The 27,123-nt window shown below is 37.4% G+C and overlaps 1 protein-coding gene across 2 annotated transcripts in view; it reads left to right on the top strand.

Annotated features, from left to right (window-relative positions):
• CLSTN2 (calsyntenin 2) overlaps window positions 1-27,123 on the top strand; it is a 322,557-nt gene that overhangs the window by 124,968 nt on the left and 170,466 nt on the right. For both annotated transcript variants that reach the window (XM_062613220.1, XM_062613219.1), the window contains exon 2: window positions 4,379-4,501. Coding sequence is in view for 1 of the 2 variants with exons in the window: in XM_062613219.1 (XP_062469203.1) it covers window positions 4,379-4,501 (123 nt within the window). In the remaining variant the exon portion in view is untranslated. The remainder of the gene's footprint in view (window positions 1-4,378; window positions 4,502-27,123) is intronic.

Here is a 27,123-nt window from a genome sequence, read left to right as displayed (position 1 = left end):
TATAGTGTGCTGGTTTTGGATCAATGACATTTTCCATGCACAGGGTGTCAAAAACAGTCTGAATTTTGGAAATAACCATCATACTCTATTCCTTGTACACATGCTGCTTTCCACCCACTCCCACAGCCCCAAACAAGAGTCAGTCTTGGATTATATAGAAAAGATAGTGTCTCTCCTTGTAAGATGATATCCTCATGTATTTTGCATATATTGTGGTCCAGGTATAATAATACTTTGTATTTTGCATATATTGTGGTCCAGGTATAATAATACTTCTGCACTGATGTTACAGACAGTTTTGTGTACCTAGAGCCATAGTAGTAGTTAAAGGTTTTTTGGTAGATTGCCAAAGAGCGTTGGGTGGGTCAGAGTTGCTGTCTTCTCTTCCTACTGCTGATGTATCACTGTCTTGTCTCTGATTCTGTTCTTGTTTCTGCTGAACTTTCCATGGGAACTTGGGCACAGGTACAAAGTGCTCAGGAGCACTCAGAGTTTGTAAGGGAGTATGGTGTGAAGGGTGGTTGTTGTTAACCTCTGTCAGATGGCAAGAAGCAGGGTGGGGTTTTGAGTGTGCCATCTGAAAGGGGTACAACCCAGGGCACAATGCAAGGATGGGGATAAGGCACTGAAGTAGAATGTAGGAACTTGGCATATTTTGGGGGTTTTGGCCTTCTGCTAATTTTTAGGGTTTGTCCTTGATCCAACTTGCAAGACAGCATTTCTGGGGCATGCAATTTCCTGCAGGCTCTACAGAATGAGTTAGTTTTAATTTTGCCTTTTTCTGCTTCATTGTCTAATGTGGTGCATGTATTTGCAGATGGAACAGAGAGTGGCAGTTTCTAGCAGACTGACTTTATTACATCGAAAGGCTTGTAGAATTATAGAATAGTTTGGGTTGAAGGGACTTTCAGAGGACATCTAGTCCACAAGCTTTGATGGGACAGTCAATGGAAGTATTAAGTTGTGCATACAAATTATAATGAATTGACTTCTAACTGTAATAAAGATTAATTGTCTTGTCCTAGATGCTACAAATTACTTACATTATGATTTTATGTGAATAACTAATAAATTATATGAAGGAAGGAAAGTATTAAAAAACCCTACCCACAGCATAGGTGTATTTCATTTGCACATCTTCATTAATGTGCATTTGAGGTCATGAAAGCATTGTACTGATTCCAGCTTTTACCCAGCTAGACAAATGCAAAGAAAAAATAAAATGATCCCCAAATTAACAATCTTGTACATGTTAATCTTCAAGAGATTGAAAGTTCCAATCTTCAAGAGATTCAAAGTAACACTTTATATGAAGACAGCATACTAAAACTTGTTCTTGTGCTTCAGTAAATGCAATGTGGCATTTATGTGTCTTTGGAAACCTGACCTAAAATGTGACTGGTTTTGCTCTAACTGAGAAAACAGTGCAACTTTAATGTAGTTTGGGGGCATTTTAGGCTAAATGTGGATTGAAAATGTATGTTCAGCTATATATATCTTCAGTTCTAACCAGTTGCAGGCAAAACCAATTGCAGATCATGTTTTTGCTTGACATGAAGGTGGAGTGAGTCGATGACTTAAGAGTGAGTAACTTAAGAATATGTAAATAGAAGAATATGGTAAATGCTGGTTTGAACCAGTCTAACATTCTGTAGCTGCACTTTCGACTTGCAGGAAGAAATGTCAAGTGTTCATCAGTCATGTTATATTTGAAGGTGCTTTGCTTAGAATTTAGTGTCTTATGAAAGCCAGTATGGAGGTATATGCATTTAGGAAGAGTTAATATTTTAGCTACCTTTAGCAGAGAAAATACAAACAATCCCCCCAACAGAACAGCTGCTGTCATTATTATAGATTTCTTCATTTGAAATAAGTATCCCAAACAGTGTAAAAGGATGAATAATTTTAATGAAACTGATGCAAAAGAAGTGGTTTGCACTCCCAGTAAGTGAGGATGATTTCCATTCTTTTTAAAATGTTCACTCCACATGTTACCTAAAGCTTTTTCCATTGAAGATGTACCTCATAAGAGCTTGCAAATAATTTGCCCTTGTATTTTGTTTTTGATTTATTTTTCCTTTCTTCTTCATAGTACCAGCCTGTAAGGTCTAGGGTTAAATTGTAGAACTTGTTCCTAATGTAATTCCTTCTCTTCCCACCCCAATTATGTTGCTGTCAGTCATATGACTTGCTGTTGTTCATGGGGCACTAGCGGAAAAAAAGGTGAGGCTAGTAGAATTGCAGTCACTGTATACCCAATCCATTTCCTAAGCAAATGTCTTATCAAAACTGTTCTGTACAAGCTGTAGTGGGAAGAAAGGTCTTTTGGGGGGTTTGGGTTTTGATGTTTTCATTTGTTTGTATTTTGTTAATTGTTGGGTTTAGTTCTGTTTTGGTTTTTTTTATCTTGCTTTTTCTGAATGCTCAGCCACTTAATTGGACCAGGAGGAAGGAAAAGATGGGTTTGGTGCTTTAACTTTTAGTTGCATAAGGAGTTCTTTTTTCAGACAAATTCCTACTTAATAGTTCATTATTATTAAATCGTATCTGCCCTCAGTCAAGAGATTGCCTTTTGCTCTCTGCAGCATGTGTCAGTCAAAGCATGTGAGTCATATCAGAGTGCCAGTGAACATATTTACGTGCCTGGATGTACAGGCAACTCACATACTGAAATAACAGATACAGAATATTTCAAGTGCCCTAGAAACTGGAATCCTAAATGCCAAGCAAAGCTCTGAGATTGCATCTATCTCTTCTCGTATTTCAACATCAACCAGACTTTTGGCCTTCATCCTATTACATTAACTCATCAATCTCTCCTCTGGCTGTACGGTCGTTACAAGATGACGAGATATGAGTTACCTATTTTCCGTTTCACCTTTCCCTGACACTTCCCCAATTTAATTTTCCTGTTGCTTCGTTAGTGCAAAAATAGGCTAAACCACAGTGAATCTATGACTCTAGTATGCTGTCTTCTGAAAGAATATACGTTATGACATATAAATGAACTCAAAGTTCTTCTGTTAGTGATTAGAATATAAAATAACTCAGCTTTAAAAGGACTTCAGATTATCTTTTCTAAGTCTTCAATTTTCTAATGATTTAACAAATAAACAAGAAGGAAAAAGAAGGAACTTCTGTTTGCCATAAATATGTATGTTTGCTTTTTCCAAATAGTCAGTAAACAAAATAACTTGCTCATTGCCCAGCTCTTCCACTGCGGCCAGAGCCCTCTATTGTCTTTGTATTCATTGTTACTTTCTTCACAAAGAAGAAACTGGAGGAAAAGCTTGAAACTCATTCTTGTCTGAGGGTTTTACGGAAGACAAGGCAGGAAAAAGCTTAGGATTGGGTTTGTGTGTGGGTTTTGTTTGATTTGTAGTGGGGTTATTTTGAAGAATCCTATCTGATTCCTTTTGCTTTTAAGTGTCAACCCTTCATCCTTGATGTGATTTCTGTTAACATCACCAGATATTTTCCTCAGCATCTGGTACACTGAGCTAAATAACGTGTACAAAAATTAACTTGCATCTGGATCTAGTGAAAATACGGAAGATACTCCTTAGTGCAGTGTTCCTTCATGCCTGGGATAGTACATTCTTCAAACTGCAGTTTATTTATGCTAGCACCACTGTATTACTTACTTAGGAATTCTAAAAACGTAACATTCAGCTTGTGACTGTGGGAACAAAATGTTGTTTATAAGTACAGCAAAGCTAAGCCTCTTAAAGAATAAAAAGGAGTGGGAAATGCATCTTCGATTTTCTAGTGAATGGGAGATGTTTGGTGAGAAGGATGTATGTTGAAATGGTTCAGGAATAAGATAATCAGATGATACGTGGTGTATCCCCTGCTTTAGAAGTTTCTATTTCAGTGGTCTTCCTGTGTACTTCAGGACCAGGTATCTGGATATTCGACACATGGATTGAAGGATGGATTTTTCAGAAAAACTATAGATCCTATAAAAGCATAACCAAAGCTGGTTAAGTGGAGAAGACGTGTCAGCTTTTATCAAAGTGATTCAGAAGTAGAAGTTAGTGGGTTGTTTTTCATTTTTTTTTTTGTTGTGGGTTGTTTTTTTTTTTTGGCTACAATGTTTGGAACACAAAAGCTGGTTTAGATATTTTCCAAAAAAAGAAAATGAGACATTGACCGAGTGTCCAGTGTTTTCATCTGCTCTGCTCCTTGTCTCTGTGTCTTGACAGGAGTTGTGTTTCTCTGGACTTCTGTTTTCTTGCATCAGAGAGTTTTGGAATCTTGTTAGTGGCTTTTGAGTAATAACATTAATACTGGACTTGTGTTAAATAATTTCTCTTAAAATGAGCTAAATGGATGTAGAACACAATCAGATTAAATAGGCACACTGTTTCTTTTCTAGTGAACAAGCACAAGCCCTGGATTGAGACGTCGTACCATGGAATCGTAACTGAAAACAATGACACTGTAATCCTGGATCCTCCCCTTGTTGCTTTGGATAAAGATGCACCTGTTCCCTTTGCAGGTAGGAATATCAGCATTTTTAATAATGAAAACTCAAGAATTATGTCATTAAATTTGAATTTTCTTTTATAGAAAAGAATCATTACAATTGCCTAAAATAATAATGTGTAGTTAATTTTTTTTAGTAATATCAGCCTTTGCTTCCTCTCTTCTGGTTCAGCTCCCTGGCTATGGACAAAACTCTGTGACAAATAATGAATGTTACTCAAATCTTATATTACTTTGTTAGTCTTTTATAACTGTCAAGACTTAGACAGAAAATTTAATGGAGGTTTTGAAGATTTTTGTTCAGATTGTTATATGATAGATCTAAGTCATATAGACGTTTTTACTTGTATTAAGTCTATTTTTCCTGACACTTAGGAGTTCATGTCAAGCGAATTTTCCCTTAAGTTCCCTGTTTCATTATAAATATTTTTTTGAATTAAAGGGAGGATATTAAGACTTGATAGCTGTTGTGAAGCTCCTAAATAAGATGTTAAAAAAGTTGCATTAAGAATGTTTGTCTTTAATAAGGAAAGGAACTAGCGAAGATAAGTATCCTTTATCTTGTGGAATACAGTCATGTTCAATAACTACTAAGTACTTGGCCAAATCGGTATTTTAAAACATCAGGTAAGATTAAACATTTTCCCTAAAGGCATGTAGTGGCATCAACTCATCCTCTGTGAAACAGGGATTCACAAATGCTTTTTATATATTGAACCCAATTTTTTTATCTTGTATCAAGATTGGTTTGTCACAGGTAGTGTCCCATGATTTTTGGTTGCACAGAAGACTATTTTTTCCCTCAACCATGTATGCACTGGGGATGTTCAGTGCAGGGGACTTGGCTTAATTTGGTCAAAGCTAAAAGCCTCAAATAGTATAGATGCTTAGATACAGCAACCTCAGCATGAAACAGGTCCCATGGCACCAAGTTACGTCCTAATCAATGTCCAGTTGGAGATAATGCTTAAATCAGTTACTAGTTTTTGAAGCAAAGGAAAAAGTACTTGATTCCAATTTTCTTGTTTATTTTAATATATAGCTGACTCTTCATGAATGAATTAAAAAAAGAATGGAATGAGACTTTAAATGCAAGGATTTAATCTGTCCGTGAAATCTTCAGCTATGGTTGTTTAGCAGTGAAGATTGACTCCTAGTGAAAAGATGCCCTTTTCATTTGGGGAGGGGCAATTTTTCTATTGCTATGAATGTTCCATCTCCTATTTGCTTCCTCTGCTTGCATTCCCTTGGGACCCTTACAGGAATGTGAAATCACATGTGCTGTTTCCATTGATACATTTACAAACTCTTTGCTGACTGAGGATTTACTAGCCTGATTACTGTATTCAGTTTTTACACTGGGACAATCGACACATGAGCAATTTACTCTTCTTGTAGAAAACCATCCTTTGAAATACTGAACTTACACAGACAGATTGACTTTTGTGATAAAGGTTATATCAGAGAGGAGTTTTCATTTATTGTCTTCATTGATTGATTTGAATTATTTATATTTTAAGAAGTATTATTTGTACTTGGAGAGAAAATACTTGCTGTGTATTCCCTGATATTAATAGTTCATTTCCACATAATACTGTTCATTTGGCCTCAAGGACTGCAATCCAGACATAATGTTATAGCACTGATTGAACATTAAATTCACATGAAGAGGCCACCTTCCCTACCTGTTCGGAAAAAACTCTACGTGCTTTTTCTTTTAAGACTCTTGCCTTTTTAAATTGTTGGAGTAACTTCTTATTCCTGTTTTAAGTTTCTGCTTTAATATAATGTAATTTTATTCAGCTTTATAATATTGTTAATTTTATTATAGGCCATTATGGAAAATTCCATTTGTGTAATGTATTTAGCAGGAGAAAACTGACAAGAGATAGAGCTAAAACATTAACAATATTTAATAGCAGTACATTTAAGAGTATTGTAATGCGGATTTTTTTTCTGTTACCATAATTTAAGCGTGGAAAATGTATTCTACAGTATGATAAATCAGTCTTCATTTGTACCAGAGAACCAGAGCCCCAGCAGTTCCTTTCCATCACCTTATTAATATTTTCAGTATTTTGTCCAACTATTGTTAAAAACCCATATATTTGTTCCATATTTATTCCTGTATCTTGCTCGTGAGGGTATAGTTCTTTTGGCACCATGCTTAGCTTGTGGAAGTAAAGGTAGTTATTTCTTGTTTATGGTCATGGCAAGGAGAGCTTCAGAGAGGAGGTGCAGTAGTGTGAGGTCAGAAGGTATGCCAAGTCACAGAGTGTGCTGGAGCTGTACACTGGAGACTATAAACCTCAGTGAGATTTTTTTTTTTCCTCCAAGTTGTCTCCATTATGCTTTATAAATCTGAGTTAGTGCTGAAGTTTGGGATGTCTGTAGGTAGGCTAGGACTGTGATCTCTAGGATTATAATGGTAGCAAGATGTGCACTATCAATAGGAGATACCAACAGGTAATGAGATGGCAGTGTTCTTTCAGTGCAGAAAAGCACAGGTCTCTTGTATAGCCCTGGCTTGAAGGAGCCAGGAGGGGCTGCCACTCACTATGCAGGCTCTTTAAAAGCCCTGTGAAAGTTCAGTTGTTTGTGGCATAGACCTACTCTAAACTATTTCTATTTTCTCTTCTGGAAACTTTAACACTGCCCTAATACCTGTTGCTTTTTTCCTCTCCATGGCTACTAATGTCTTGTCAAACTGTTCTGGTAGTACACACATTACGGTACATGTCAAAGCCCTAATCATGGACTGGTCACAAAATTGCTATAATCTGCACTTTTTTTCTCTGTCTTGTTGTTTAAAATCAAGGGTGATGACAGGAGGAGAAAGGAACCTTCTGTGCAGTTACCCTCTCAACAGGTCTGTGTTTCCACAGGGGACTAATAAGAGACTATAACAGGACTAAGTGTACCTGTGAAAATGCTGGCTGTCAAATGTGATCAGCCCATTTCATAACTGGAGCATGAAGACTTTCATGAGATTGCAGTCTTTGGTATTTCTTCATCTTACGAAGTTACTGTGAACTGTGAATTGTGCAATAATTGGAGTATATGTAAAATCGTAGTTTAAAAAATTACCATGGTATGGGCATATTTACTTTATCTTTTTCATTCTTCAGACTCTGAGTAGATCTTTTTGACCCCTAGTTTTGAAGGAAAGCTTTCAAATACTTGCAAATGGTTAGGTGTAAGAAGGAATGTGGATAGTTTTCTAGCTTAAGTTTTTCAAGTCTTGACCTGAAAGGGGTTTTCACACACTGGTGTTGAGATATAACTGATCTTTAAGATAACTGGACTCACCACAGCTGCCTTGAAGGTGTCACAGTGAAAGCCTTGACAAACCCAAGCCCCCAAAACATGAACAAACTGCAAGTCTTGTAGAAACAGGTTATGCCTTCCCTACTTTTTTTCAAACAGTATTGTGTTGGTGCAGTATGGGCTTACTTATTATCTTATTTAATTTAGGGAAATCCATTGGAGGAATCTATTTAAAATAATGTTATAAAATCTATTCAAAATGACTGTAACTTCAGGTAGACTTGCACTAACGTGCAGGATCAGCCATACAACAGGCAGCTATCATATGCTGGTTATGAGGCTGGAAATCACTTCAGGGATTTGACTTTCAGGTTTAGGAGTGGTTTGGCTAGTGTCGTGGTTTAAACCCAGTCAGACAACTTGTTCACTCACTCCCAGTGAGTGGTGCTGGGCTGACAACAATCGAGCCCCCCCCCCCCCTCCCCGGGGCTCTCCCCTTCCCCGCTCCTGGAGGAACAGGGAGGAGGATCAAAAGAGTGCAACTCCTACGGGTTGAGACAAGAACAGCCCAGCAACCAATGTACAACACAAAGCACCACCGCTACCACCACCAACAACAATGATAAGAGAAAATAACAAGGGAAGAGAATACGATACCACCGGCCAAGAAACGAGTCCCACCCAGAAGCCCGTGTCCTTCCGGGTAACTCCCAGTTACCCCCCACCCCGGGTATGACGTGCTGTGGTATGGAATACCTCCTTGGCTAGCCCGGGTCAGGCGCCCCGTCTCTGCTTCCTCCCAGCTTCCCCTCCGCCCTGGCAGAGCATGAGCCTCACAAAGTCCTTGGTCAGGGTAAACATCACTTAGCAACAACCGAAAACATCGGTTTCACCAACATTGCTCCCCGGCTGGAAGTCAAAACACAGCACTGCACCAGCTACCACAGAGGAAAAACATGACTGCTACTGCTGAACCCAGGACAGCTAGAAACAGGATGAGATCATCTGAATTAATCTGACAGTATTCTCTTTCTGTGATAGCAAGAAGCCCTCAGAAAATGATGTAGGAGTTGGGAAGGCTTTTTTGAAAGGACATCTGTCTGCATTTCAGTAACAGCAACTCCATTTCATCAGCAGTGTTTGTGCAAAAGTATATGTGAAAGGAACTTCAGGATGTCTCGAGTCCCTCCTCCTGCCCAAGGCAGTACCTATTGTACCTGTGCCATTCCTGATAAATAGTGGTCTGTCCTAATCTTAAAGATCTGTCGTGACAGAGATGCAACAACTTCCCTGGGCAATCTGTTCCACGCTTCACCATATTCAGTGGTTTTTTGTCATGCTTAACCAGAACTTTCTGTACTGCAGTTTTAGCCCATCAGTTTTTCCCTATCCACCATGGCTAGGTGCAGCAGATTATTCCAGTTCATTTTTTGCAGCAATGGCCTTCTATGTTATTCCCTAAAAGCACTGTGAGCATCCTAAATAGCACAGGGATTGGGGGTGCCTTTGGCTAGCCCTTGTGTTACTGATACAGGTATGAAGCAGAGAAGTAGGAGGTCACTTTCAGAACAATGAGATGATGAATGCCCTTTTCACCTTGAAAGCGAAGAACCCAACTTTTCACTGTATCACTGTTACTAGCCTGATAGACTGGCATTTGAGTGCCATGTGTCCAGGGTTAAGCTAAATAGTTCCAGCACTGTGAGCTGGGATCAATAGGTCTTAAGCTACTTTTACGCTCTGCATAGATTTACAGATACCCTTTTTTTAAAAAGACAGATATGTCTGTATCTCAGAAGCAGTTGCAAAGCAGACTTCCCTTGCAAATGGAGTCCCAGCCTCTCACTACATTTTGGCTACGCTAAAACCACTGTAAAGGATAAGGAGAAGAGCGAACCAGCCAAGAAGGGTGTCTGAATATTCTTTAAACTACAGGGGCTGCATGCAAAACTCTCCCAAACCATGTTGGTTATTTTAGCAGTGCAGAGGAGCATGTGTTCTCAGCTGTACCACAATAAATCTAGTAGTTTTTTCAGTCCAGTTACACCCAGGGTCTGAACACAAAATCCCATTTCTCTGCTTCAAACTGTGACACTGTTCTAAAGCCTTCTTGCTTGGTTGATCTTATTGATAAGCAGTTGCATTAATGACAGAAACAATATTTTTGATACAGCATAGAAAATATAGGAATTATTTTTGAAGCTGCAACGCTGGATATTATGGGTTTTAACTCACTGTCAGCCAGACTTGAAACACACTGTCAGTTTGTGATGCCCAGAATTCAGCAGTGTTAAATATTTCCCTGTGAAAATGGTGTGTGATTTAAAATTCCTGAACTGTAAGTGAAGCCATGGGGTCTTACAGTTGTTTCTAACAAGTGACTTGCTGGATTTTTTTTTAACTTTTATTTTTGAAGTTTACATTTATTAATGTAGCTTAATTAGTTAAGACTGTAGCCTGTAAAAGCAAAAAAGAAATCTCTTCATCGTGATCACGTAAGGTAGAATGAAATATTCGCAATAGCACAGTTGATTCCAGAGATGCTGGTTTTGACCTAAGGGATGCTGCTCATCCTCCAGTAAAGTTAGATAATGTTCAGGCTTCGGGTTAAGAATGCTCCAAAACATCACTCTGACAGAGACCAGTGTTGGTTAGTCCCTGAAGTTGAGAGATGAGGGGTTTGATTTTTTTATTTTTTTTTTTTTAACTTTTATTGCTGTTGTTGAAATTTTTGCCCATTAAGTTTTAATTGCCTTTCTTGGATATCTTGACAGTAGAGAAATAAAAGTAGGCAACATGAATGTCTTGAAAGAAGACTAAAGGTTAAAGAATGCAGACTGTTCTGCTAAAGCTTTTATTGGCTGCTGAGTGGTCAATCATTGCAGGGGTAAGTGGTTAGGATGAAAATTATTCTTTAAAGCATGGGCAGTGAGTGTAAGTTGCTTCTGGTACATAAAACCAGTAATGAATGAGAATGTTGAGATAAACTTTATTACACCTGAATATGCTAAATTACTCAAAGCCAGAAAGAAGCAAGTAAAGTGATCAGATAATTAATGGTTTGATGGTATTTGCTTGGGCTTTTAGACTACTTATGGAAAATACTGATGTGAAATCAATTGGAACTGTTTTGAGTAGTTTTCTTTATGAATAAGATTTGATCTTTAGAAAATTAGGGCAGGATACTACTGTGGTTGTGGAAACATATACATCAGGACAGGGACAGATTCAGGCATTTTATTGTGTTGAAGGGTCATGCTAAATGACTACTTAATTAAAAAGCTGTTTAGTTTAAACTGGTTATAAGTCAAGTTGCCAGGAAAAAAAGTGCTATTGTTCAACTTCTGGGCTGTTCAGAACACTTGAGATGACCTTAAATGGGAAGTACTGGAATTACTATATGTGCTGATATGCAGCACATATGTACTTCAGGTAAATAAATAGTTGCCTCTGAATCCTCTGTTTAGACATAAAAAGAATGAGGAATATTTCTCTTAGGATGGTGCTGCCTTAGGTTTGAACACGCTCATAGCTTCTTAAAAGTATTACCAAATATGTGTAGGCAGGTGAAAAATGCAGCAGGTCCCTGCTATAGTTAAACCTCTTTGTCGTTACGTTTGCAGTGAACATCATAATTGCTTGAATTCTTACAGTTTCAGCTACAAATAAGCATTTTCAAACATTTATTGGTATAAATTGAGTTGAGTAACAATGACAGCAGGCATGGCTGAGGCATGGGTCTGGATAGTGAAGACGTGGAAACAAACAAGAATGATACCCCTGTTATGTTTCTTTTTGTGTTGCATAGTTTGTTTCTGTTACGGAATTCAAGAAGTCAATTTGATGGGTCCATTTTTGCTTTGAAGGGTATGTCAACCTGCAAATTGAAAATCTGTGGCCATCTTTACTTCTAATGCTAGAGTAACACAAAGGATTCTCAGAGAGAGGGCTGAAAGAAGTATTGTGAGGAGCCAAGTAGAGGAATAAACATCTATTCTGAGTCAAGTGGTACAGTTGCTCTGTGATATGTCTCTTCACGCTTTCAGTCCTTCTGTGGTCGATTAATTCAGTTACATATGTCCCTTTCACACAAATATTTCCTTCTTCGTGTGTATTCCTGTGTCGTCTTTTTCCTAGGTGAAGGATGATGAATTTGTAAAAAAACATTTGCAAAGACATAAAGTGTTATTATGCAGACTTAAAAAATAACACTGTGAAGCAGTAACAAGCAGAATTTTCACCACATAGAAATGTACTGCAACAAAATTGGCACTACGGGATTCCAGTTGGCTTTAAAAATACAGTGAATAGGCTAAATTTCTGGGGGAAAATGTCGTGTTAAAATGTATTCCTTGGAATGGAACTACTTCAGTAAGTGCAGCAACATGTTGTTTGCTTGAAATGGTTTCTAAATATCAGAAATATTTAAAAAGAACAGCCTAAATAGGTAATGATTTAATCTTTAGAGTTCCTTTTGCTTATTTGTCAGCAATTCTGTTAAGGGAGGAATAGCTGAGAGATTTCACTTTCCTTTGAACCTGCAGCTTTCTACTCACAGCTGAAAAAAAGGTATTTTTCTGGAGTAAAGTAAACTCTCTCAATAGCTGGTTAGGTGCTGATGCTCCCTTTGCTTGCAAGGACAGCCTGAAAAATGCATGTGATACTACTTTTATGAAGAAAGAGGGAAAAGGAGAATATAAAGAATTCAAACTCTGGGTAGGTGGTTTCTCACAGCCAGTTCTCCCGCTTCGGGCTGTGTAAAATGGATCAAACCAATTTATTCTCTTGGCCTATGGTTTCCTCCACTGTCCTTTTTTCTGTGTGTCTAGACTACAGAAAAAGCTTCTCAGTGCTTTATCTCAATGACTATGCAGCACCAAACACATTCTCCTTATGGAACACCAAGCACAAGGAGGATTTGCTGCTCTGAGTTGTCACTGTTTTCCATTCTGTTATCTTTTATGATATAGGTATGTAATATGTTTATAGTAGACGCAGCAATTGGATTACTGCAGATGCTGAACCTGAGCTAACAGTCCTTCAAGAGATGCACGTCAACACCGTTACATGGCTTTGTATCTGTGGATGTCACCAGCTCCCAAAGAGTAAGGCAGATGCATTGCTGAGGTGTTGCAGAGTTAGAGATGAGACATGACGAGAAAGTACTGGCAAATAGTGGAGTGGTGAAAAAGAAGCGGGGGAAATTCGTTTTTACAGAAAGATTGGAGACTGTTGATACAGGATGCATTGTGTAGACATGTTTAAATGTGTTATTTCTCAAAATATAAAAAGAAAGAATCTTAGGGCTTTGTTTTGTGAAGAAGAAAAATTTGTCCTGTCTTTTACTTAAAAATGTAGAGTAAGCTAGATATGCTTGTCATTAAATATGTAGTTTTTTTCTTGGCCATTTTAGGTTTAATATTTTACCAGGAGATAAAATATTCAATTATTTATGATGAAAACACAACACATGATGTAAAGAACCAAGTATTTTTTGAATCACCTTACATGCATAAAGAAATGTGACTGTGATGTTGTGAATGGTACTGATGCCACTAAGATACAGCGAGGCAGCAAGGAGAACTTGAGAGAAATATTTTAAGAATTGTCTGGGTTTTCTAAGGCAACATAGTGAGAAGAATAGGACTAACATAACATGTAGGCATTGTGGGATTTCCTGCTGCTGGAATTTTCTTATAGCAGGCTTTAAGGAACTTAAAGAAATTAATTGCCTACATTTTCACATTATCTGCTAATCCAGAAAGGCTGGATGGCTTTGATCTAGCTATAGCATGTGGAAATACTAGACATAGTCAAGTACATCTGCTGTGTTCAGTTGTCAGGATCCTTGTTTTAGCTGTTGCATAGTCACCTTTACTCTTGGTGCGCGGAGCATGATAAGGAGCCTGGCAGAAAGGAGGTGTAAGGTGCCTTTTTTCCCCCTAAGTGATTAGCCTCTATTTTTGTGGTGATGTATCTTGCATTTACTGCCTGTATAAGAGACACTTAAACCTGGTTTAAAAAGAACAAATTTTCTCATTAGGTATTCTGCACAAAGCATATATTCATTTTATTCAGGTATTTGGCCTTTGCAGGTAAAGTACAGTGGATAACTAGATTGTTGAGGTGAGATTTACTTGTTGCTATTATCTTTTTTTTTGTATTCTGAGGCTTTGTTTCTTGTTAGACTGTTCTGTTTATTCCACCTTTCCTGAATGAAATCAATTCTGTAACTTCACTGTGCAAATTTAGTGCATGAAATTTAAGGAATTGAGACAAAATTGAAGTCAACTAATTGACATAGCAATCACAATTTAGCCGTAATGTGCACAATGGAGCTTAAATATGAATCTATGGAAACAATTGGCCCCGATTTTGTATAAAATTCATCATGCAGAGACTGGTTAGGGGGCTGCAGCACTTGCCTGTGAGGAGAGGCTCATTAAGCCTGGAGAATAGACAGTTTGGTGGGAACAAAGCAGCAGCCCCAGCTTTTTGTGCTGGAGTGAGACTTTGATTGCAAAACAAATCACTTCCAAAAAGGATCCTTAGCTCTTTATACAAACTGTTCTTTTCCTTCCTAACTACTATGACTATGTAGAATACATGGAAAAATGGAGGCCAACAAAATATTAGTTATAAATAAAAATTCCTCACATCAGTTGTTTAACTTCATATGACTGGTGAGCCATAAATGCTCTTTGTGTCTTCTGCTCATACAGAATTCAGAAGAAAATGCATTCAAGCTAGTTGCTGGTGGAGTGACTCTTACAGTTCACTCTTATGGCACAATGACCAGATTGTATTGAGTGAACACCTTGGCAGTGTTTCATATTCAGATTGCATTATCTTGTATTGCACTTCTATGTTGAGTGTAATCACCTAATAGTCATGAAAGGCCACATATCCCTGGTGAACCTTGACAGCATATATCCAATGAGTACCTTTTTATTTCTCATCCTCTCAGTGTTTTTTTTTTGTGAGTGTATAAAAAAGAAAGTAAACTTAATATCATACCTTTCTTATTATTTGTAAATTTGACAGTGTACAGTATATACAACTAGTACAGTTAGACATGCTAAAATAATGAGCAGTCTTTAAATAGTTGAATACTACTTTAAGAAGAAGCTCTGTTGTCTGCCCTCAGTTCATTTGGGGTCTTTGTCTCTTGGCTTAAATTTCTGGCTTAATTTTCTGGTTAATTATTGTGGTGAATGAATTTTTGGAGGAGAGGTGGTGAAAGAGCCTGAATATCTGAATATCCCTTCAGCCTGCTTGGGTCAGCTGTGTAGCCAGCTTCTTGTGTTCCTCACCATCCTCAAACCACTCTCATCTCCCTCCCCCTCAGTTATTTAGCTTTAGGTTATTTAAGTTATTTTTTGTGTCACAGCATTTACAAATACATGACGTTTAAAAGAAAAGAAATTGCACAGATTTGGGTAGATTTTGTTGAATCATTGTGAGTGATATTCTTATACCGAGCTGTCACTATTTCTCATTTTCATTATCTGTTTAATCTGAAGAATTAGGGAGAGGGGTGAATGAAGTGCAATAGTAATGCCATTGAACTAATGGAGACCAAGGCAAGGCAGTAACTCACTAATTATTGCTGTACAGTTATAGAAAATGCATGAAAATAGTTGCTTAGATTGAAATGCATAATGACGCACTATTATGAAGAAGATGAGATGCTGCTTTGTTCTTGGCCTCATGTGAAATAATATAAGCTTTTCTTTTGAAAGGTGTCATACTTGTGCCCAAATATCATCTGAGTGCCCATCAGTCTGGGTTACTGGTTAAAAATGCTATCTAAAATTGTCCAAGTAAAAGGACACTAACACTTAAGATACCTTCCCAAATTGATTGTGTCAATATTCTGAAAGGATATCAAACTGTACACTGGCTAGGGCATATTCATTTAGTACCAAATCTAATACAGTTTTAATTGGAAAAAAAAACAACAAACCAATCCCAAAGCAGAAGAATGGTACAATTAGAAATCCCTAAACTTATTCCAGGTATCTCTTGCCATCTTCACTGATGGGCTCTTTGCCAGTGACACTAGACATAGGAAATTTTCTTCAGTCATTTGGAAACGACCACTCCATGTATAAGTGAAGCCTGGTGCTTCTGTATTAAATGGATCAAGTGCTTTTGTTATCTGCAGTGTTCTCTGATGTCAGGTTGACTCTTGTTTCCCAGGCTGAAAGGCAATGTCAAAAGGACAGGTGGTGGGTTAGAACTTGAATCAGGCAGTGGAGGGCGCTGGAAGCAGCTCCATGGACCGGGAGGCAAAGGCAGGCGTTTGACAGCTTCTGTGATGAGCTGCCTGAAATGGAATGTTCTGAATACTCACCACTTTTTTTCAGAAGCAACTGGACTATATTAAGAAGAAACATGCCTTGCTTATGCAGACATGGGGAATTGATTTGAGTGAAGATTACACGTTTTCATGAGCTACCTACTGCTATCTAACTACGTGGATTTAAGATAATTTGCATGGAAAAGTATGAAGATTGGAGTAAAAAATATCTGAATTATTTGTAAAATTAAAAAATGCTTTTAAAATTAAATTGCTTTCAGGTTATTTAAAGCTACAGGAGAACAATTGGTCATTGTTCACAATTGACATTGATGTGGCAATTCTCTTGTAATTGACAGATTATTGCCATACTACTGAGTAATCAAACGTACCTGGTACTTGCTATGCTCCTTGCTTAAATCTGTAACTCTTAGGCAAGTTATTGCAAAATCAGTTTATTCTGTTCTATTTAAGACTAGTTCCCTGCTGATCATAATCCTCAGCTAGCTTCTATGGGGTTCTTGTTTGGCCTTCAAGGAAACTAGGTGGAGATTTCTCTTTACAATTTATTTTGTACAATAATTGACTCACTGTAATATGCAAATTCCCATTTGCCCTGTAGTAGACAGGAGTTTAGAATAAATCTACTTACCTGCTTAGTGACTTGTATGTTTTTGTATTATGTATCGTATTTTATGTAGTTAATATGCATGGGACATTTAATTAGTTTTAATGAAAATTGAAAGTCAAGCAGGGTTTTAAAAATGCCTTGGAAATGCTTAATTAAGCTGGGATAGACACATATGTTAAGCACAAATACATGTTTTTCCTGTTTTGAATCAGTAGCAGTTTGCATTAAAAGTATTCAGTTGATTTACCTGAAAGGCTCTTCTACACGACGAAAATGTTTTGTGTGAAGAGTGTCAAGTTAAAAGGAAACCTCCGTGCAAGTTTTCTGTGCATCGTGATTCTTACTACAAAGTCATTTTATATTAAAAGTTGAGGGATAATTCTGCACGCAAAGTAACTATGGTAACCTTTCCTCTGCACTATTACTGCATGAGCAGTAACATAACCGAAAGCTTTGTTAAACCAGAAGAATTTGGAACTAGATAATGATACAGATCCCTTCCAACCCAAAGCACTCTGAATTTATTGTAAACCGGTAAAATAACTAGGTGATCGGTTCAGGAACTGATACCCTGCACTGATGTCACAGACATCTTTTAGGCAGGAAATTTCTTACTGAGTGCAAGCCAGGAAGTTTTTGTGATGTGCTCTATTACATGTCCTAATTCCACTCCCATTGGAGCCAATATAAGCTTTCGAGGGTTTTGTTGCCACCTCCATCATGAGGAGATGGCCAAACAGAAACACGGAAGACTTTGGGATTTTATGAGAGAATGGAACACATCATTGGTGTCATTTTTGCAGTATTACACACTCTGCCGCCTCACAGGCACTAACAAACCCCTCATTACCATCTGCTCCAGCTGGGATGTCAAAACACTGGAGCTGCGAAACTTAGCTCAGTTGAGTTTAATTTAGTGCGTTCAAATGATGTGACCTCTCCAACCAATGCCATCTATGCAGCTTCAGCCCTCTTGGGATGCCTTAATCCTTCCCTTTAGGTAGTTGTGTGCTGGCTGTCTCTCTCTGATTCTCACTTTTGCTCCCCATCCCATGGTATCTTGATTCGGTATAATGGCTTGTAAATTGGTTTGTTTTTTTCATGTCCTTCCATGACACTGAACTTGTGACGTTCTGTTCTTACTGGCAACCCATGAAAGTATGAATTGATAAAATATAGGTAGGTATGTTACAGCCATTTATGAATCACAGCATTTAAAACTTCTATAATACCCTGTGTATGAATTTTATATACACAGAGCCACTTGTAGTACACTATTTTCATAATAGAGTAATTGACATGAAAGGTCAGTTTCCTTCAGTTTTAGCGTTGTCATGTGTCAAGAGTGGAAGATAATAGAAAGACTGAGAGAAAAATAACTAGTTCTGCAAGGTCATTAGTTTTTAGTTACTTGATTGAATGTGACTCCAGTTTATTGCTGTGCAGTTAGCATGGTGATATAGTTACAGCAAAAGAGATTTATATTACCTTTGAATACGGGAGGGATTTTTTAATTTTCAGATTTTTCACTGTCATAATGGACTCTAATTTACTTACCTTTTCATATTAGCTTGAAAACAACAGGAAAAATATTTTGGATTAACAAATGAGAACAATTACAGGCCTATTTTAGGAAATCACCTCCATAAGAAAACCATATTTTAATTAAAATTTAATTCATTAACTTTTCATTCATTAAATTTAATTCAAGCATTTAAATTAACTTATTCCTGTTACATTATCAAGAAACTAAAGTAATATATAGTACTATAATTAATAAGCATGGTTATTAATCCATGTCATCCTTGAAAGAATGACAGTAATTTAATGCCAACTTCTAGATGCTTTTGGACTTGGACTCTTTATTTAGGACAGCAAAGTTTCTGCATCACAATTTGCAGCCTTACTGGAGCAGAGGAGCTGTGTTTCTTTAAGGCCTTTTCTCCCAGTGCTTCACTTCTGCAGTGTTTCACTAGAAGTATCAGTAGGCCAAAGGGGCAGCTCTGTTGAATTCTGTAGATGTTTGCTAGCCTGGTGCTGCCCTTACTTGTGGAAACTGGCTGGTGCATGGGAACTCATACTAGGAATAGCATTGTGGGAGGCAATGGGCATCATATTGACTGTGTTTCATTTACTGTGAGGGTGGTGAGACATTGGCACAGGCTGCCCAAGGAAGTTGTGAATGCTCCATCCCTGGCAGCGTTCAAGACCAGGTCGAATGTGGCCTTCAGCAGCCGGCTCTAGTGGGAGTTGTCCTTGGCAGGGGGTTGAAACTAGATGATCATAAGGTCCTTTCCAACCAACCCAAATCACTTCTGATTCTAAATGCAATGAAATATGCAATCGAAGGCTCTATAAGTTTTGCATATTTTTTTTATTAAAAGCATCTTTTTGAATCACATTTGGTTCTGCCCTGCTGTTGCCATCTGTCAGCTTTTCAGTATCCTTCACCGAATACATCTGGTATTCAGTGTCTTGGTCCAGTCCCAATAGGGGTGTGCTTCTACAGGAGCCACATAGGGCAGGTGTCAGTGTCACTGGAGAAACAAAAAGCTGTTTGGTATGGGGCTGAACACTGAACACTCAACTAATGTAATGGAAATGAAATAGTCTTGTACTTCAGTCTGTAAGATACAAGACACTGCCCACTGTTTATTGGAAAATGTGCTATTATACTGCACGTGAAAGCATGACAGAAAATGATAACTTTCTTCTAGAGTCTGTGTAATCTGCTTGCTGTGGTCTGACACACAGGTGAAAGTAGTATCAGCTAGAATTTTTCTTGTCTATGACTGTGGCTTTGTTGAGCGGAATTAGTCACATTTCTTCAGAGTCTGTGCTTGTCTCATGTGGAATTTGCAGACTTAATACTCTCTTGCACTGAAAGAATGAACTGCTATCATTCAGTGTAATTTATTGAAAACACTTTCATTCCTGATACAGCACTGTGCTTTTCTGCTTATTGAATGTACCAAAGTTGCTTTGTTGAGCTGGCTTTTAAGTTTACACTTGAGTAAAACCAGGCTTTTTAAGAGGTTTGCACTGATCAGAATTGATCAATTTTTTATCAGGCAACCAGAAGTAACTTATCACACTTCAGGAAGATGCACAGAGCACAAAAGTAGGGCATACGAATTAATATTTCAGTATTCCACACTTTTGCTGATGACAATGGAAACAACTTAGAAGAGTGAAAGGAGCCTTCCCTCTCTTGTATTAGTTGTCCACAAAAGCTTGAACTGATGAAGGCTGTGATCTGCTAGCTTGTATTTCAATCTCATGTCTCACCTGACAGCCAGTTTTCTCACAGACACGTTTTATCTCATTCATAACTAAGGATTCTAAACTCTTGTCATTTCCTCTTTGGCCCAGGTTATGTATTTGTAATCATTCTTTAAAGGAAACAGACCCCAGAGAGCTTGGGAAATCAAAATGTAATTCTTTTCTCTGACACAGATCATGGGCAGTCACTTCAGTACCAGTTTGATTACCATTCGTTAGTGTGTGACCATCAACACACACTTAAGGATAGATTGGAATAAATGACTGTCATTAAAGTAACTGCTAACTTTCATGTTCTTTGTACAAACCTACTGACTTACATATGCATTTCTTCTTTAATATCTCAACATTCATTTGAATTTTTTTCTGTCTTGTGTATTCCTTTTTGTTCTGCGAGATGGCTTCTATCATTTTCAAAAGCATGGCACCTTCAGTTTCAGAATCTCATCTGTACTGCTCAAAGTACAGGTGTATACTGAACATAGAATCACAGAATCGTTTGGGTTGGAAAGGACCTTAAAAATAATCTGATTCTAACCCAGTGCATGAGCAGGGACACCTTCCGCTAGACTAGGTTGCTCAACATCAACTTCCCATAAGTATGTTTGCGTATGTTTACCTCCTTAAACAGAAAGATTTTTTTATCAGTTTAAAGCCTTCTGAGTATTTATTGTGTTGTTTTTTTTTCTGTAAGAGCTTAAAAGAGGTGGGATAATCCTGAAATGTTGCTGTTCACCTCTTATGTCTTATGGCAAATTATTCAATTGCCTGAAATTTATAAGCATTTAATTTTAGGTTTCTTAACATTTTTTTTTTTATTGTAGTCTGCACTTGAACATAAATCCACAATTCTCATGCTCTGAGATTCCAGATATTATCAGTCTCTTTAGTAGGACAATGAATCACTTTTCCTGAGGGAGACAAGCCATTTCTGTCTGTACTGTGTTGAGCAGCACAGGTTTGCAGAGCAAAGCAGCAAAATGTAGGCTGCAGCACTCCATATAATGGCATATGTACAAATGTACGAGCAGAGGAGGCTGACAAGAAAACATCTACTACAGAATGGCAATTTTGAGTGGGATGCGTTGGAGATGGAAGGTAGCATTGCTGCCTGTGGCTCTTAATACTTCTTCTCAAATTTCTTTTTTCTTTCTGACCTGTTTCCTCTTAAAATTTAAGATTAAGAGAGAAATGAAGCTACATTCAATGTTGCAATTACTGGGTTTCCTCACAGAGTCCTTAGCATGTGGTCTATACTTAAAGAACAACTTTTAGTCAATACAGCAATTCTGACTTGAGTGCTGTTAAATGATGACAGAAAGACTGAAAGATGATCCTAAATTCCCTTGCCCTGCTTTCTTGGCACATAAGCTTTTTCAATTAGAATTGAAAGTTTTAGAGGTGAGCAAGCTTCTAAAGTATCCAGAGCCTTGTGCTATATGTTATCCAGTTCCTATTCCTCGTGCTTGGAAATGCTTGTTTCTAGCCGTAATAATCTTCATCATAGGTGAGGGAAACTTACTTTTCATTTATTTTAATGGGCTTTCAAAATTAAATGGAGGTTGCTTTTTGTATTATACCACAAATATGTATGTGTGTGTGTGTATATATGGTCTGTTTTCCTGGCTTAATTTTTCTTGCCACACAATGCAGTAACAATTACAGGATTTCTGATGGAAAAACTGATGTCTTCAGTAACGTAAGAACTTTGTGCCAGTACAAGCAGGACCCTTTGACTTGCACTGACACATCCATCTAAGGAGGATTACTCATATCAATGTTGCAGCTATTGGCAGTTACTCACATAGGAATGCTTTCTGTTGCTTGCTTTGGAGATGTTTTTCCGAAGAGAATAATAGAATGCTTTTTATGAAGATAGACTGACACTTGTTCAGAGAAAATGGAAACAGGCTTTCTATTAATTCTTCATATTCTCTTTTGAATATTGAAGTCCTTTCTGCATTTATTAGATTAACTGGAATTTATCAAGAAAATGGGCAAGATCAGTTCGTAACTATAGCAAGTCAGGTTTTCGCCTGTCATGAGGTAGCAGTGTACTAGGGAAAAAATTCAAGACAATATGGGTATGGCTCAATAATTCTTTCTAGTTTATTCTCCATTAAAATAAGGAAAATACGTTTGTTTCAAAAGCCCCCTTGCAGGAATTCCTTATTATCAGAAAATTAGTTTGTTTAATCATGTCACATTTACTATATAATTGACAAGAAGAATAAGGCACGCATTGTGACTTCAGTGAATTCTTTCTTTCAGAAGTAAGGGTAGGAAATGTGTTTTGTTACTGGATCTGATAGCTCAAAAGAGTGGACAGCTGCAAAAGCTCACTTCTGTGGCCCATTTAAATAAGGTGTCTGTTGGCTTCCAAGGTGAAGTAATTGCTTCACTGCCAAGTAAAACAGCTTCAGTGTTTTAGGGCACTAATAAGTAAAACATAGTAATGAATATGTCAGCATGTGCTTTTGGTCTGTATAAATTGTGTGACATAAAACAGTGTGACTCAGGAAAAACTGACCATCCAAACTGCTCCTGAGAAATAAAAGCAACTAAAAAGGTAGCCTGAGCCAGTAATTCCAACCACCGTCCCTGCCTCCCCAGTTTTGCTAGAATAGCACTGCACTTTCTGTTGTGTGACTGTGGCCATGTTATTGCAGCAAATAAATGACTGTTAGATCTGCAGATATCCAAAGTATAATGGCTTTAAAATTGTCCAGACAAAATTAAATATTAAAGAGCTCTTTGAACCCGCTGCCCTGAATCTGGTTGTCATTTCTTCTATGAAATGCAGACAGCACTTCCTTAGCTTTTCTTCCCTAGGTCCCCTGTAGAAGTGATACATTTCTAATGCATAACCTGCCAGTAAATATGGGGCTGACTTTTCTGATGGACCTTATCTTCCTAATTTCTAGCACTGGGAAGAACTGAAAAATTGAATATCAAGCAAAATCCAATTACATATACAGCAAAATGAATCAACTGCTGCAGCCAAACAGCTTTTCTTTTATCACTGATATGAAAATAGTATCTCCAGTATGACTGAGAATGAGCAAAAGTAGCAATAAAAGAAATAAATATGTTCTTGGCCAACTCTGTGTTGTTTTCTTCACTGTTAACTCTGTGACTAATTCTTCTGAATATGTAACCATCTGCTGAAATCAGCAGTAATATCCAGGAAAGCTTGGACTGGAGTTTACATTAGGATGAGTGGCCACTACATGATATGGAAATCTTGGCTGCTGTTAATTCAAGAACATATTCTTAGTTTGGAAGTTCATTGTTCACTGTGTACAAGCAGAGTTTACCTTGGCGCATTCATCTGCAGGCTACTCTGGGTGAGATGGTGACCAAAGACACAAATGCATAGAAATAGTTAGCCTTGACATCAGAGATCTCACAGAATACTTAGGGCAGGGACCAAAAAAGAAAGGACAGATACCCTTCCCTGCTGCTAAAGACATACCCTCTATGCCTAATAAATGTGTCTTGTAATGAGCTCTTTTTTTGTACTAGCATTGTGTTGCCATGCCGATGTGCTCATGCAGGGGATGAGCTTCTCATAGAGCTGTTGAGTGAAACTAAGCAGGAATTTATTGTATGGAGTTACTCATGTTTGGATAGTCCTTGATACATCTGTTAAGATGGCTCTGTGGTGGTTTAGCTTTAGTTAAAGAATCAGATAAAGTAACTGTAGATTTAAGAAGAGCATCTTTATAGCTGTAAAGAAATGCTGTGATTTCACAGTGTTAATGAAATGCCAGTCGTGGTTACACCAAGAACTTTCTTTCTGATTGCTAAACTGATTTTTATTTGATTGCTTTTCAATTGTTGCTGTTGGTCCTTCTACTAATCCTAAAGGGAGTGGGTTTGGGAGTATTGTCCCTTACAGCTCCCAGATGGAGAATCCCCTTTGTCCTTGACTATGAAGGAAAAACAGTATTTTACTAGTGATTTACTAGTGACTTTTATCAGTGATGTGTGAAAAAGGAGGGGCTCTAAGAGGCTGTCATAACCATGTGGCAGAGAGGGATCTAGTCCTAAGATAAGTTCACTGGAAGAGCATAACAGAAAAATGCAATAACATCTACTGATGAGTGGCTGCTCCTTTCAGCTCTTCCTCTGTTTAAAGGGGTCAGCTCTTCCTTTTTATGATGAAAAGCTTTTTCTCATATCTTTTGGGGGGGCTTGGTTGGTTTGTTTGTTGTTTGGGTTTTTTGTTGTTGTTTTTGTTTTAAATTTCCTTGAAATTCCAGTCATGTAGACTTGGATGTGAATCTAACGTTCAGGGTGCTCCCTGTTCGTATTGCTGATTCAAAAACTGATTTTTATTAGCTATTGTGTAATTTCTGACTAAATATAAAAGCAGTACTTTGGTTTGTACTATTATCTCCCTTAGTTTTCACAAGCGTAAAATGTTTCCCCAGGCATTATAGACATATTAAAATTCAATTTGAGTCTGAATTATGCATGGCTTTCAATTTGGCAATATTCTAAGAATTTTGTGTTTCCAACATTTTTAGTGTTAGGAGAAAATATCTACTATCAAATGTATTTTTTTAATAGATATTTCCTTGTATTAGCTGAAAATTCATGTCTAATCCATTCTACTGAGATGTCTAAATATTTAATTTTACCCCAGTGTTTTTCATAAATGGGATGCTTTCATTCAGGTTAGATAAAAGGATGTTTTTTACTGTGAGGGTGGTGAGGAGCTGGAACAGGCTACCCAAAGAAGTGGTGTATGCTCTGTCCCTCACGGTGTTCAAGGCCAGGCTGGACAGAGCCTTGGGCGACATGATCTACTGTGAAGTGTCACTGCCCACAGCACACATGTTGGAACTACATGGTCTTAAGGTCCTTTCCAGCACTAAATATTCTGTGATTCTATGATTTATGTCTAAGATTGGGGGGAGCAAGCATATAAACAAAATTACTTCCAGAGAAGGGAAAAATCAGTTTAGTTAATTATTTTCCTTAAAAGTACATGGTAATATTTATCAAGCTGCCAAAATATGAAAATGACAGTCGGCAGAGTAAAGCCTGAAAAGCATCATAGTTCATTATGGTTAAGCATTCTTAGCTTAAATAATGAGTGGAATGTGAATAACCTTAAGATATTCAATGATGCAAGAAATAAATGAATAATGAAAGCCTTAAAGCAGATTAGAAGCTTTAAACATCCAGAGTTTTGCTCTAGCATTTTTTTCTATTTGTATCTAAGTTGAAATTACAGAAACGTCATCTCTCAACCCTGTTGTAGGCTGATTTCTGTTTTTATATTGACATAGGTATATAAATAAATGTTCGCAACAGAATGGAATCAGTTTGCTGGAATTAAAAATAACAAAGGCTAAGATTTCTGTTTCTCCATTTTTATACTTGGATCTTTGCAATTCCCTACTCGGAGATCTTTCAGGACTTTGACAAAGTTGAGGTTACTTACTTCTGGAAAAGTACTGAAGAAAAGAGTCATTAAATATAGACAGTACTGGGTATATGCATGTCTGTGCTTTAGGATGTTATTTTTATAAAGTGACATGTTCACACAGCCAATAGACTTTGTACCTTTATACAATCTTTTCTTGACCTTCTCAGGCATACAGAGAATTAAATGGGTTCCTCTGATTCAAGCTTGATTCCGTAAGTGCTCTCAGAGTTGGCTCTTCACATATCTATTTGCTTAAAACATTTGCAGAAATTATTAGTGTTTAAATGTGTTTATTTATTCTTGTTATAAATTTGATATAGCAAATTTTAGTGGCTGTATTAGTTCATAATTTTAGCTTTAGTTATTCAATATGCAGAGCAGTGCACATGGATTTACAAACAAACACATTCATCCTCATGAAATGAAGTATAGTTGAGGCCCTCAATTCCTTAGGATATTTCTGAACATTCACATAAATGCTTCCATTAGGTAATCGATATAATTGAGTATTTTTTCATAAAGCATATGGATTGGATATATGAAAAAGTAATAAGCAATATATATCCATTTTGTCAGTACTTGGAGTATTAAGTGTCTCCTGGTATGAAATAAAGTTGTTTACTTGTGCATCCTCTTAAGAAGTTGTAGCTGTAATATTAATACATTTTGGACATGCTTTAGTAAAGCAAAAATAATTTTTTGCTTACTGCGTTTAGCTGCATTACTGCAGGTTTTGACCGACTATTGATGAATTTACATCATACCTAATAAAAATAGTTTTAGTCAAGGAACTTTTCTACACTGATACCAGAGTTGTTTTCCCTTTCCTATTAAAGAGAGGGTTTACTCTGGTAGTTGTTTTGTTGTGTAAATGTCTGAACTATTTGAATTAACTAAGTTTTAGGGGTGTAGTTCAATCAGAGATACCGTGATTGCAAAGGATTACATAGCTGGTCACAAATGGGTAAAATAAGAAAAGAATCAGTTAAACTAATCTGTAAAAAGGATACATTTTTTTTTTTTTTAAATAAAATCCTTTTTTTAAAGTTCTTGCAGAGTAAATGTTGTTTCAACAATTGAAAGTTAGGAATTGCTCAGCTGCTTGAGTTCTGGGCAAACAGCAGTATATAAAATTCCTCCATTAAATTTGTCTCGCAAATGAATTTGAGGGAGTGGGGAAGTAACGGAGTCAAAACCAGGCAAGAGGATTGCTGCCAGTGCAGAGGTTTTTATCGCTGATGAATGCATTTTCACACACACAAAAAAATAAGTCTGATGAATCGTGAACGGAATATAAAATGATCACTGGAAACGGCTAAGATTCTGGGTAGTCTTGCATCTCGTCCCTGGCACTAGTCTGAAATATTAACATTTCCAAAGAAAACCAGTTAGGTCTGACTGTCTTACCTGTAATCAAGGAAGTCTCCTATCTTTTAAAGACAAACCAATATGGCCAATCAAGCGTTGATTCAATCAGTGTTCTTTACTTACCAGAAATCTCATTGGCAGGAGTGTATAGAGCATGACCTAAAGGTGAGATTTATGGTTTGCCTGGTTGCCCTGGTGGGACTCAGATCCCGCTGAAGCCAGCAACATATCAAGCCACCATGTGGTTCTTATGGGGAAATAAAGGCTTAAATAGGTTTATGCTTCTTGCTCTTGAGATCCCCAAATTATATCTACTCAGAAGCTATATCCATATATGATGAAAAA

This window comes from Pezoporus occidentalis, unplaced genomic scaffold (genome assembly GCF_034315485.1).
Source record: "Pezoporus occidentalis ecotype Australia unplaced genomic scaffold, CSIRO_AGI_Poc_V1 ctg164, whole genome shotgun sequence".
Lineage (NCBI taxonomy): Eukaryota > Metazoa > Chordata > Aves > Psittaciformes > Psittacidae > Pezoporus > Pezoporus occidentalis.
Note: the sequence above shows the minus strand (reverse complement) of the source record. Positions and strands in the feature narration are given on the sequence as shown.